Source organism: Oncorhynchus mykiss, chromosome 13, assembly GCF_057628025.1.
Source record: "Oncorhynchus mykiss isolate SJ-2025 chromosome 13, ASM5762802v1, whole genome shotgun sequence".
Classification (NCBI taxonomy): domain Eukaryota; kingdom Metazoa; phylum Chordata; class Actinopteri; order Salmoniformes; family Salmonidae; genus Oncorhynchus; species Oncorhynchus mykiss.
The window spans coordinates 63,987,666-63,999,945 of record NC_143034.1 but is presented as its reverse complement, the minus strand read 5'-3'; the positions used below and the strand labels follow the sequence as shown (position 1 = coordinate 63,999,945).

Genomic DNA, 12,280 nt, shown 5'->3' with positions numbered 1-12,280 from the left:
GCCTGTCACACATTCCCACCTATCCGCCTCACTTAAATACGTCTGGCCACAGGCTAGTAGTGCCCTCAGTACCATTTAATGTCCCTGGCTCACTTCATCTGTCCCACATTTTATTACATTTTATTTAGCTGCCTTTTCTGAGTGCCAGCCCAGTGGTAGGAGTGTGTGTGTGTGTGTGTGTGTGTGTGTGTGTATGTGTGTGTTTTTGCCTGTGCCTGTGCCTGCGTGTGTGTCCATTTTTTCATATTCCCCCTCCATCTGGGCAAGTCGTTAGCACCAATGTCTTCGGTACCAGCCTAACAGTAAAGTTAATGAAATCAGCGGAACATGAATCATAGGCTACATGTTTATTATACACTGGGCTGAACTACTGTGGCTCTAATGGGACTGCAACCCGACTGCAACCACAGCATGGTATGAGTGGATGCTCTGGGCAAAGCTGTCCCAAAACACTGCACAATGGGACCCGGAGGAATGGCTATGTATTTGAATCATTCCATTCTATGGGCATGGTCTCAACTTGAGGTGCATGCATAACATAACTCTCATTGATATCCACTGTCGGCATCCGAATTGACAGCTCTATGCACTGAAGATCTATGTATCTGCTAGATATGATTCAACCCTTTAATAAGTCTGGTAATGTGACAGATCATGTAGACAGTCAAAGACTCCATCCTGGTTACATTGAACATGCCATCGTAAAACAACCCTGACATCATTGCGCCCCATCGTGAAAACAGTAGTACCAAGACATAATTTCTCACACGCGAGCCAAAAGGGGGATTTTGTAGTTTAGAAGACTCTACTAAGTTATCCAACAGAAATGACAAACTGTGACGCTATGACTGTAGTATTACTGTAGTGTACAATAACCAATCATTGCACTTCAGTTTCCATACACAGATAATTCCACAGATAAACCCAGAGGGAAACTGTGATCCAGTTGTTCTGACTGATTTGTTTACATTGAAGAGGATGGAGGTTTTAACAATGACGACCTATAAAACCCGTACATGACTGAAGGGTTTACATCAATTAAATTACAGGTTCATAAACCTTAATGTCTTCCGTTCCCCAACTAGGCAATTTGTTGTGGACCTAGTGGTATGCAGCTCTTAAGAATGAGGCCAAAATGTGATGCATGCCATCACTTCCTAGCATTGTGGATTTGTTTACACTTATGAAAATCACCTGACGTGGATACGGTTACAGCCCTGTAATTATTGGAGATGAACCGGGATGAGGGACCTATATATTTTGCGTAAGGGACGGATGAGACATATATGGGCATATGGCAGACTAATCAGAACCAGTCACGAAGGAGGGTTGAACGATTTTGAGGGTTCTCAGTTTGAAGAAAAAGGGCTGATTTGTACACACCAGATAAAATAGGGGTTACAGTGTAAAATAGGTTTCTTTTGATTACTCATAAATGAAGACAGTCCGTTCTACAAGACTCCACACACTCTGTGGTTAGGGTAGTACACTGTATCTTGTTAAAAGAGTGACTCTGGCTTTAATTGTTCAGAGTAATTTGGGTCAAAATGGTTTAACTTTAAACTGGTGGTGAGTAAGCCTGTTTCAGGGAATGTTTTTTAGAGATGGGGATTAGGAAGTTTAACAATGGGACTTCATACTATTTCAGGACAAAACTCTTGCTTCAATACCACTTAGCATCCAAGTTGCTAGTCATTTATAATTAGCTTATTGGGTCTTTTTTGGAAAAATCACACAATTACATTTCATTGGATGGCAGACACCCATAAATGGCAAGGTGCAGAGCTAAATTGCTATTACCAATTGGATGAGAAAACTTCACACTTGAAACCATAACAGGGTTTTAAATCAATTATTTTCTACAGTACTGTCGACAGTCATCACATTCCAGGCATTCTGTTTTCACTAACAACTGAATCTATATCACTTAACATCTGAAAAGCCAAATGATATCACCGAATTCTTTAAGACTAGAGATTGCCTCGAAATATACATCTACTACCTAGTGCACCGTTGAATATGTCTTCAATTGATAGCATAGTACCTTCAGAGACAATGAGCCCTACACTCTTAGAAAAAAAGGTGCTATCTAGAACCCAAAAGGGTTCCATAGAAGAACCCTTTTTGATTCCAGGTAGAATCCTTTTGGGTTCCATGTAGAACTCTTTCTACAGAAAGATCCACCACATTGTACCCCCCTTTCAGGTGCTACCGTGCTAAGCCTTAATGAAGTGCACACCTGTTATGTTACATGGTTCAATTTCAGCTGCCAAGGACTCCATTCTGCCATAAGTCAGTATATAAGTTCCATGGTATAGGACAAGTTTTATATAAGTCTATGTAAAGCTTTGCCATGTCTATATAAAGCACTAATTGGTTCTTGATATGTTCCATGGTTTTATTAAACCCAACCACCCACTTATAAATTATTTATGATGGATTGACTTGAACACAAAGTAATTACTTCCATGTGTGGGAGATCAACTATAGTCAAAGATTCCATCATTAATTAGGACATTTATGAAGCGGACAAGAAGATAAACTATGTAACTATTGGTTTCCTAGACTGACATACATACAGACGCACACACACACACAAACAATCCAAACTTACATACAATATTTTTCTCAGCTAATCGCCAGCAATGAAATCCCATACTATCTATTCCTCGATAGTTTCCTATTCGTTGCCATGTGGACATATCTGTGCCTTGTTGTCATGCATGTGATATTGAATCCTCCCTCACTCAGTCTTTCCACTAGCTGTGTGTGCCTGTGGCGTCTGCTTTCTTAGGATGACCACACCACAGTACAGTCTGGTGACATACATACAGCACAGCACGCAAGTAGAACATCACGAACTGTCATTTCCTAAACGGAGACGTGGCAAGACTGTATAAAAAACTCTATAGGACTCTCAAAGTCAAATCTATAGGACCTTCTCAATAGTACACTTGAAACAGACACAATAACATGTTTTAAGTTGTCTACTGTTTCCCAATCACCGCCAGCCTACAGATGAGCTTGAGCTTGGAGTGAGAAATCGACAAAAAGGTGGGAGCTGCTGTCTGTATGAACCCAAATGCAGGAACTCAGTGTCCTCAAGCCAAGAGAGGAGAGTTAACTACCTGCTACTACCTCTACCACCCAGTCATGAGTTGCTGATGAGTGCTGAGGATGGATGAAGGTGTTGTGTGTCATACAGACTGTCTGTGTAAAATGAACCTCCAAAACTCATCTTCCTTCCTTCCTGCCTGTGTGCCTCACCTCTGCCTGCTCCTGGAATGACAGCTACCAGCCCTGTCATCTTTTAAAGATCCACCACACTCACTTCTGCGTTCACACGCAGGGGAAGCATTTCAGACAAATTAAATGGTAACTGATACCTTTCTTGTGTGACTGAGTGAGTGTGTCAGTATTTGGTCATGTTAACTTGGGGCTTATTTTTGTGTAGAAATGCAAAAACTATACCCTACAGCAGAATTGCTTTTGTTTCCCCACTCAAAAGAAATAATGATGTGTTTTCTTTTCACAATGGGATTCCCTTTCTTCAAAGAGCGACTTCACTCTTTGGCTCATGTTTTACCCCACTGGCTTGATGCCCTGCAATGAATGACATCATTGTTACTGTCAGTGTGTGAGTGTTGGGTTGGTTTGAAGACACGCTGTGGTCTAACTGCAGGTAATCCACTCCCTGAGAATGTTAAGTGTACCTTCTCAGGCCTCTCGCTCGATGACAACATGCCATTTCACTGTTCTGAATGCTAAGCCATGGCTCCACACTTGGCTTTGAACCTATTGTTCAAGCCTAAGAGAGGAGACTAGAGGATAATACCCACAGACACATATAAGCTAAGATGACGATAATCATATCTCGTAAAAAGGAGCACCTGAAAGAGTACACATGCATATGCTATAACCCAATCATAGTTCACCAGACTGTATCATAGACGATAGTTGGGTACAGTTACAGCTACAGTGAGATTCTGAAGACATATTAAAACGGAACCTTTCATTGTTGTCATGATGATGAACAAGTTGGACATAACCCTAGTCCCCTGGAGGCTGCTGGGACATATAGTTGTGAGGCTGGGTGATAGAATGCCTCTGAGGTGTGGGATGATGATGGTGTATACTACACACAGACTCAGGTTACAGGGAGAGACAGGCTGAGACTGTGATTGATCCTGATAGCAGAGGCCTGTGGGAGAAGTGTAATTCAACCTGGAACAGATGTTAAAACCCCTGGAAGAACGTGGTTATGGAGAGGGCAGAGCTGGCAGACCCACGCTGCCCTTATTTACCGCCATTATAGACAATGGTTGAGCCGCACAGCGCGAGCCAGTTACAGATGAGAAGATACATTTGACTGTGGATTTGAGAAACTGAGAAATGACGGACTGTAATCAAGTCAGACAGAAGTTACACAAGCCTGAAAATCTGGAGTCCTTTCCTGGAAAGAAGCCAAATGAAAAGGCTTGTTTGATCCTATGACAAGAAACATTCCAGTTGAGAGTTGTTGTAGGTTGAAAGAAATCATACCATTTTCACACTACCCTGCCGACCCGAATCAAGCTTTGGCTCCGATATCAATATCAACTAGCCACTATGGTGGACACATGGAGATGGAGGGTGACAAGGAGTTACATCTGGCCAGAAGTCTGATACTCTGATCACTTCCAAAAAAACACAGGTGTAATATGCTGTCTCATAAAGCCAGTGGATGAAGACAGTCTCCTCTCCACTGTTATAATGGGATAACATGCAGCAGGCCCACAACACAACTAGAGCAAAAACCTCCCTAAAACCTCCCTAAACTCAATAAGTCACGTCTTAAAAATCACTCATCTGTGACACTGTAGTGGAGACTCAATTTCATCTGTGAAATGTTGGAGATGATAAAAGGCACGCCAATATAAATTAACAGGCTGTAAATGTTTAATGTGACTACTTCTTCAGGCTGATTTGGCTTTGAAGAGGATTGGATCTGTAAGAGAAAAATCCCATGATTGTTTTTCCTATTCATAGTAGAGTAGACAGGAGTTCAAAATGCCATGGGCAATGTTCCTCACAAACAGGAGAAAAAGACAAGATTTTTTAAGGCGAACATTCTAACTGTGATCACAGTGATGTGCTGTGGTAGAGGCTGTTGTCTAGAGCAGAAAACAACAATAGGTCAGGATAAGATTAAGATCAGCACCTGGCCCACTTATTGAGCATCTGATTTAGTGAAATCTACTGGACCAGAAATTCAAAACAAGACTTCAAGTTTTGTATCTATCATATTTCCCATTGTAAAATCAATACATTTTTTTAGTCTAATAGGCTACATTGTAATTCTGTATTAGAATCTTTGAGTAAGCACTGCCCTCTGCTGGTTTCAGAAATGCAACAATGTTCTTGATCAGTGTGGCCATTCTGCATGAAATAGGCCTGCCTAATGACTCCAGTGTAATTCCATACATTTCATCCAGCTCTCTGCTCGGATTAAAAGCAAATTACAGAAATGTACCATAAAACACAGATTTTAAGAGTTTGCTAATGATCTGTCAAAGTCTGCCAACTTTAAAAGTCATGCTGACAACATCATCTATGCCAGCATGTAGTTCATCGTGCACCTGCACAGCGGATACACCCTTGGGAGTCCCTGTGAGAATCAGATCCCCCTCTTCTAAAGTGATGATCTCACTGATGTAGCTGATGAGAAAGGGAATGGAGAAAATCATCTGAGAGGTGCAGCCATTCTGGCGCATCTGGCCGTTCACATTGAGCCAGATCTTCACGTTTCCCGGGTCGGGTATCCGCTCTTTGGGGATGAATTCACTGACGGGACAAGATGTGTTGAACGCTTTGGCCAGAGTCCACGGAAGACCTTTAGACTTGCAGTCATCCTGGACGTCCCGAGCTGTCATATCCAAACACAGGGCGTACCCTGCGACGTGTTGCATCGCGGAGGATTGGGGGATAGCGGTGCCTCCTTTCCCGATGACCACCCCCAACTCGATTTCATGGTGTACACTGTTGGAGTATTTGGGAATGAGGATAGGTGAGCCCTCTGTCAGATATGCAGATGAAGTCTTCAGGAACAACACGGGCTCTGTTGGGACGATGTTATTCAGCTCCTTTGCATGGTCGGCGTAGTTCCTTCCAACACAGATGATCTTCTTTCCCCACTCCCAAAATCGAGATATATTTCGTGAAGTCATTGTAAAGAAATCTTGTCAAGTCTACAGCTGCTCCGAAGCAGTTCTTACCATCAAAACGACCTTTGCCCGCTGCAGCTTCCTTGAACAAACCTGTCAAACGTACGGTATCCCAGAGTGGACAAAAAAAGTTGACGTGTTACATAATAAAAGTTCATTCAAAAATATGAGATATTTCGATACGAAATAAATGCATTATATAAATATTACAATGAAGCTAAATCAGTGCATATATATTACAAACTCAACCTGATTACAAATATGACGTCGTAAGGTTCCGTGGGTTCGCTTTCTCCAGCCTATCAGCTGATATTCACGAGCTACTCCCCTCGCATTCGATTGGTGTATCTGTGGAGGTCAACGTTAAAGAAGGCGGAACTCTTCTTTAAACCAAACGAGTTTGGTTCCTGTACACGCGATTGCGATATTAGCAAACAGCTACAGTGTTGCTGGCTATGTTTTACAGGTCGCTGGTAGCGAGTGCCTGCACTCTTGGCGTTCTTGGAGCCGCTGCAACGTATAAAATTGGTATGTTTCGCTCACATCCCGATCTTTCAGGTTCTTTACACAGCTACATAACAACCCTGAAAGTTTCTAAACGAACTGTCACTGATGGCACGCCAACGTAAGGTTAGCTAGCTTTCATATTTGTAATTTACACAGCATATTCAAATGCTAGCTAGCTACTGTCAAAGCAGCCATATATCTTTGAAGCAGCTGTCCCGGGCTAGCTAACTGGTGTTGATTAGCGCTTAGCAAGCCCCTGATGCTATTACATCATCCCCTTCCTTGTCTGGCATTTCCTCTTACAATTCTCTCACACACAGACTGAACTGAAGGCTTAGCTACGCATAGAATTTGGCAGCATCGAAATATTTGCAAACCATTGGATTCCAGTTATTTTAATGTATTATTCTGATCTTACTCCATAGTACTTCGGTTTTGTGTTCTCTGGCTTACTTGTTTACTTTCATGTGAATGACAGCTTGAATAAATTGAGAACAAGCTCTCTCTGACAGGGTTACAATAGCTAAACTTTACTTGGCTGTTCTCCAAGAACCACGTAGCCCTTGTGTACATTGTAAGCACGTTTACCTTCTGTTTACCCTGTATGTGAACTGTATTTTTCAACGAAAATGGATTGGTTAATATTATGGCAACTATTTATATTTTTACGATGACAAATTGGTTAGTGAGTTCTGTTATGTCTAATGTGATGAATTGTAAATATTGTGTAGCCCCTGCGCACGTCCAAGCAGCCCTTCTACACAAGGAAGCTCCTGATATCCCGATAAGGAAGTCTTTACTGGTGGAGCAGAGCGACATGAAGGTAGAACTGCTGCCAGCCCTCACTGACAACTACATGTACCTTCTCATTGATGAGGAATCAAAGGAAGCTGCCATCATAGACCCAGTTGAACCAGTGAAGGTATGAAATGAAATATAGCCTGCTGTAGGTTTGTTTTGATGGATCAACAGTAGGATATTATGTATATACATTTTATAATCATTTGATTGTCTCTTCAGGTTGTAGAAGCTATCAGAAAGCACGGTGTGAGACTTACAACAGTTCTGACTACCCATCACCATTGGTAAGTCCAGATGTCAATCATTGTTTTGAATATCACTCAGTGCAAATGACTCAGCGAAATTACCATTGTGAGCAGTCCAATAACACTGAGATTAGATATACCGACATTATAGGATTTCCATGTACCATGCGTTGTCTCCTTCTCTCTACAGGGACCATGCGGGAGGCAATGAGAAGATGGTGAGGCTGGTGCCTGGTCTCACTGTGTACGGAGGAGATGACCGGGTGGATGCCCTCACTAAGAAAGTCAAACACTCCAACACGTTCAAAGTAAGGCCTTTATACCTGAGTAACTACCAGCAGAATAACCTATGTAATAACCATAACAGACCTAAAACAAAACACCTGTCTATTTCATTGCCAGGTTGGTTCACTTACAGTCAAGTGTTTGTTTACGCCATGCCACACCACTGGCCACATTTGCTACCTTGTGACCAAAGACAACAGCACTGAGCCTCCAGCTGTCTTCACAGGTAAGCTACTGATATATTTCCAGTTTGACTGTATCACCTACTGTAATAGAGAGCAATAGTAATGGCATGTTGGCTAAAGCCCATGAGAAATTAAAAGGGGTTTTGGATAAAAGCCGAAAATAAGAACTGTGTTAAACACAGGCTTAGGAGATCTTATACGTTTTGTTCTGTGAGATCATCTGTCAGCTCCCTTTGTGAATTTTGAAGCATTTAGTAATCAAAACAGCACATAAAGGCTTCATAATTCATAAAGGTCATGTTAACTGACTGATATTCTCGTAGAACAAAACATATAAGCTCTCCTGAGCCTGTGTTAACCTCAGACCTTATATTTTATATCCTAAAACCACATTCTTTCCAAATTGGTTCGTTCAGCCATTCCTGAGGTACACTGCATGACCAAAAGTGTGTGGACACCTGCTCGTCGAACATCTCATTCCAAAATCATGGGCATTAATATGGAGTTGGTCCTCCTTTTGTTGCTATAACAGCCTCCAGTCTTCTGGTAAGGCTTTCCACTAGATGTTGGAACATTGTTGCGGGGACTTGCTTCCATTCAGCCATGACGTGAGGTCGGGAACTGATGTTGGGCGACGAGGCCGGCGTTCCAATTCATCCCAAAGGTGTTCGATGGGGTTGAAGTCACGGCTCTGCAGACCAGTCAAGGTCTTTGACACCAGTCTCGACAAACCATTTCTGTATGGACCTCTTTGTGAACGGGGCATTGTCATGCTGGAACAGGAAAGGGCCTTTCCCAAACTGTTGCTACAAAGTTGGAAGCATTTAATTGTCTAGAATGTTATTGTATGCTGTAGTGTTACGATTTCCCTTCACTGAAACTAAGGGGCCTAGCCTGAACCATGAGAAACAGCCCCACACCATTATTTATCTTCCACCAAACTTTACAGTTGACACTGCATTAGGGCAGGTAGCGTTCTCCTGTTATCCGCCAAACCCAGATTTGTCCGTCGGACTGCCAGATGGTGAAGCGTGATTCATCACTCCAGAGAACCCGTTTCCACAGCTCCAGAGTCTAATGGCGACGAGCTTTACACCACTCCAGCCAATGCTTGGCATTAGGCTTGTGTGTGGCTGTTAGGCCATGGAAACCAATTCATGAAGCGCCTGAAAAACGGTTCTTGTGTTGCTTCCAGAGGCAATTAAGAACTTGGTAGTGAGTGTTACAGATTCTTTTTATGTGCTACTCTGTGGTCCCGTTCTGTGAGCTTGTGTGGTCTACCTACCACTTCACGGCTGAGCCGTTGTTGCTTCTGGACATTTCCACTTCACAATAACAGCACATACAGTTGACTGGGGCAGCACTAGCAAGGCAGAAATTTGACAGACTGACTTGTTGGAAAGGTGGCACCCTGTGACGGTGCCACGTTGAATGTCACTGAGCTCTTCAGTAAGTCCATTCAACTGCCAATGTTTGTCTATGGAGATTGCATGGCTGTGTGCTCTTTTTTTTTTTATACACGTCAGCAATGGGTGTGGCTGAAATAGCCGAATACACACACTTGGAGGGGTGTCATGTATTCGGCTATAGAGAGATCTAATTTTATTTTTTTTTAATCTAGGAGAACTCTATTGAAGTCTGAATAGACTCGTCGTAATGCAGTTCCAGTCATAGGGGACATCAATCTCTTAACAGTTCTGATCATTAAACATAAGTTACCTAAGTAAACCTACAGTAGTTATCTATGTATTATTAAATCAGCAGATTTTCATGGCAGTCCTTTGACCCTTGTTATCTTCCTGTTTAGGGGACACACTGTTTGTTGCTGGCTGTGGGAAGTTTTTTGAGGGTACAGCTGAACAGATGTACAGGGCATTGATAGACGTGCTGGGACGTCTGCCCCCTGAAACAGTAAATATACCTCTATCACACTGTTAAAAATTAACTTCTACATATGATAACTTTCTTTACATGTAATGACAGCTACTGGATTAACACTATTCAGTGTCTGTCTTTTATAGGTTAGAAACGGTCAGTTATTATTACATTATATGTGACCAAGCACGTGTGCTGACAAACTCTGTCGTGTTAACACGACAGTCACGCAGCAGATGGGAACAATAGTGTGTTTGTGTTCCAGCGTGTTTACTGTGGTCATGAGTACACCGTCAACAATCTGAAGTTCGCTCGACATGTGGAGCCCGACAACGAGGTCATCAAGAAAAAACTAGCATGGGCAAAGGTATATCTTGATACATTTCATTAAAGGCCCAGTGCAGTCAAACACATGATTTCCCTGGGTTTTATATACATTTCCTCACTGAGGTTGGAATAATACTGTGAAATTGTAAAAAATTATGATTAATGCCCTTAGTGTAAGAGCTGCTTTTAAAAGATTGTCTGAAATTTCTGCTGTTTTTGGTAGGATGGAGTTTTGGCCTTCCATGGTGAAATCACCATGCGGTTAATAGACCAATAAGAAAGGGTTCCAAACCTCTCTGCCAATAACAAATGTTCAGGTTTCCCCTCCCACTCAGACCACTCCAAGACAGTCATAGCTAAATATTTAGACATTTCCCTTTTGCTATAAGAAGCTATTTTTGACCATTGTTTTCAATTAAAATCACATTAATTTATTGAATTGTTACCCAGAAATGATATTGAAATAAACAGCTGCATTGGACATTTTGTGTGTGAACACATGGCCATGGTGGTCTTTAATGTAATCAAGAAAATGTATAATCTGCTTTTTATTAAATCCGTAGGAGAAAGTCAGTAATGGAGAACCAACCATCCCCTCCACTGTGGCTGAAGAATTCAAATTCAACCCCTTTATGAGAGTGAAGTAAGTACAACTAGTGATGGACATTTTTATAAAGCACTTGCTCAAGTGGGCACAAGCAGCACTGATCTCTTATACGAGCATCAGACAATCCACAAGTGCCCTCTTGAGCTTTGTGTCATAGAGGAATGCGGGGAAGATGAGGGAGAGGATTTTTTAGCATGGAAATGAAAGTGCCAATGCTCACTCTGTATGTAGTGAAATAATTGAAGTGACATTCTTTGCTTTCTATTCCAGAGAGAAGTCTGTGCAAGAGCATGCTGGGCAGAATGACCCTGTTGAAACCATGAGGAGTCTCCGTAAGGAGAAAGATGGCTTCCGGGTCCCCAAGGACTGACTGCAGAATGGAGTCTAGTGAAATCCGTTCCACTACATGCGTACCAGTGCACTGGACTTGTTACTAACAACTATGGCAAAATATTTCCTACCTGTTTCATTCACTACATAAAATACTGTATTTACTACATTTCAACATTCTGTACATTAGCTTGTAACCTAATGCAAGCATCAAGCAAAATATTGTAGTCTCGTCACGAGGAAGACTAGAGATGGGAGTATGAACTGGATTTACAGAATACAATTTGATATGTATTGCAGAAGATTGATTCAAGAATCTACTGAAATGTACAGTTTGATGTAGAGTGAATACAGTATTGATATTCTGTAATGTGAAAAATAATACTTTAATAAACCCCAACAATTCTCATCTGCAGAAGCAAAGCCAAACTATAAAGAGCAGGGTGAAGCTTGAATAAGTAGATTGTCTTAATGTGCAATGTTTGTAAATTAATTTAGACTTTTTGTCTCTGTATAAAGGTTTCTTATCAAGTGTTTTATTATTTTAATATGGTATATTCACTCAACAATATTTCCGAGGTTTGGGGTATAGTCCCTTTAGAGAAGCCAGGGCTACTTTAGTGTGATTGCTGGACATTTAGAAAATCAAGACTGAAGCGCTTCCAAACATCTCTCATACTATAGAAAATAAGACAACTTATGCTCTTTGTTAATCAAAAGCTCCATATATATACATACACACATATCAGTCTTTGAGTGTCAATGTGAAGTTGGTGATACATAGGTTTTACTAAAAGCTCCATTGTCTCCTTCACAGAAAAAGCAATAAAGCAGATTGTTTCTATTGTTGACCTAACAATTAATTTCATATTTGTGAGAGATTCATATCCCTAATGACTATTACCCGCTTGCAGA

At 41.5% G+C, this 12,280-nt stretch overlaps 2 protein-coding genes across 3 annotated transcripts; one reads left to right on the top strand and one right to left on the bottom strand.

The window, feature by feature from the left end:
• Window positions 1-4,920: 4,920 nt before the first annotated feature.
• Window positions 4,921-6,206, bottom strand: LOC110486846 (oxaloacetate tautomerase FAHD1, mitochondrial). Its single transcript, XM_021558671.3, has one exon. It carries the CDS (start codon window positions 6,204-6,206, stop codon window positions 5,550-5,552), a length of 657 nt encoding a protein of 218 aa, XP_021414346.3. The 3' UTR covers window positions 4,921-5,549.
• A 385-nt stretch (window positions 6,207-6,591) lies between these two features.
• Window positions 6,592-12,209, top strand: LOC110486844 (hydroxyacylglutathione hydrolase, mitochondrial). 2 transcript variants are annotated; one of them, XM_021558668.3, is made up of 9 exons: window positions 6,592-6,731; window positions 7,442-7,632; window positions 7,731-7,795; window positions 7,947-8,064; window positions 8,159-8,267; window positions 10,034-10,137; window positions 10,367-10,468; window positions 10,992-11,071; window positions 11,306-12,209. In XM_021558668.3, exons 1-9 carry the CDS (start codon window positions 6,659-6,661, stop codon window positions 11,403-11,405), a joined length of 942 nt encoding a protein of 313 aa, XP_021414343.1. In that variant the 5' UTR covers window positions 6,592-6,658; the 3' UTR covers window positions 11,406-12,209. The 2 variants fall into 2 exon arrangements, with proteins under 2 accessions (XP_021414343.1, XP_090053283.1); XM_090197157.1 differs by lacking the exon at window positions 6,592-6,731 and adding an exon at window positions 6,972-7,284.
• The last annotated feature ends 71 nt before the right edge of the window (window positions 12,210-12,280 follow it).

Excerpts from the sequence above, each read along its gene's own strand:
- LOC110486846 (XM_021558671.3), bottom strand. The coding sequence starts at position 6,206 with ATGACTTCACGAAATATATCTCGATTTTGGGAGTGGGGAAAGAAGATC.
- LOC110486844 (XM_021558668.3), top strand. The coding sequence starts at position 6,659 with ATGTTTTACAGGTCGCTGGTAGCGAGTGCCTGCACTCTTGGCGTTCTT. Across the intron at positions 7,796-7,946 it reads CTGACTACCCATCACCATTG|GGACCATGCGGGAGGCAATG; the intron begins GTAAGTCCAGAT and ends TTCTCTCTACAG. Across the intron at positions 8,065-8,158 it reads AACACTCCAACACGTTCAAA|GTTGGTTCACTTACAGTCAA; the intron begins GTAAGGCCTTTA and ends TTTCATTGCCAG.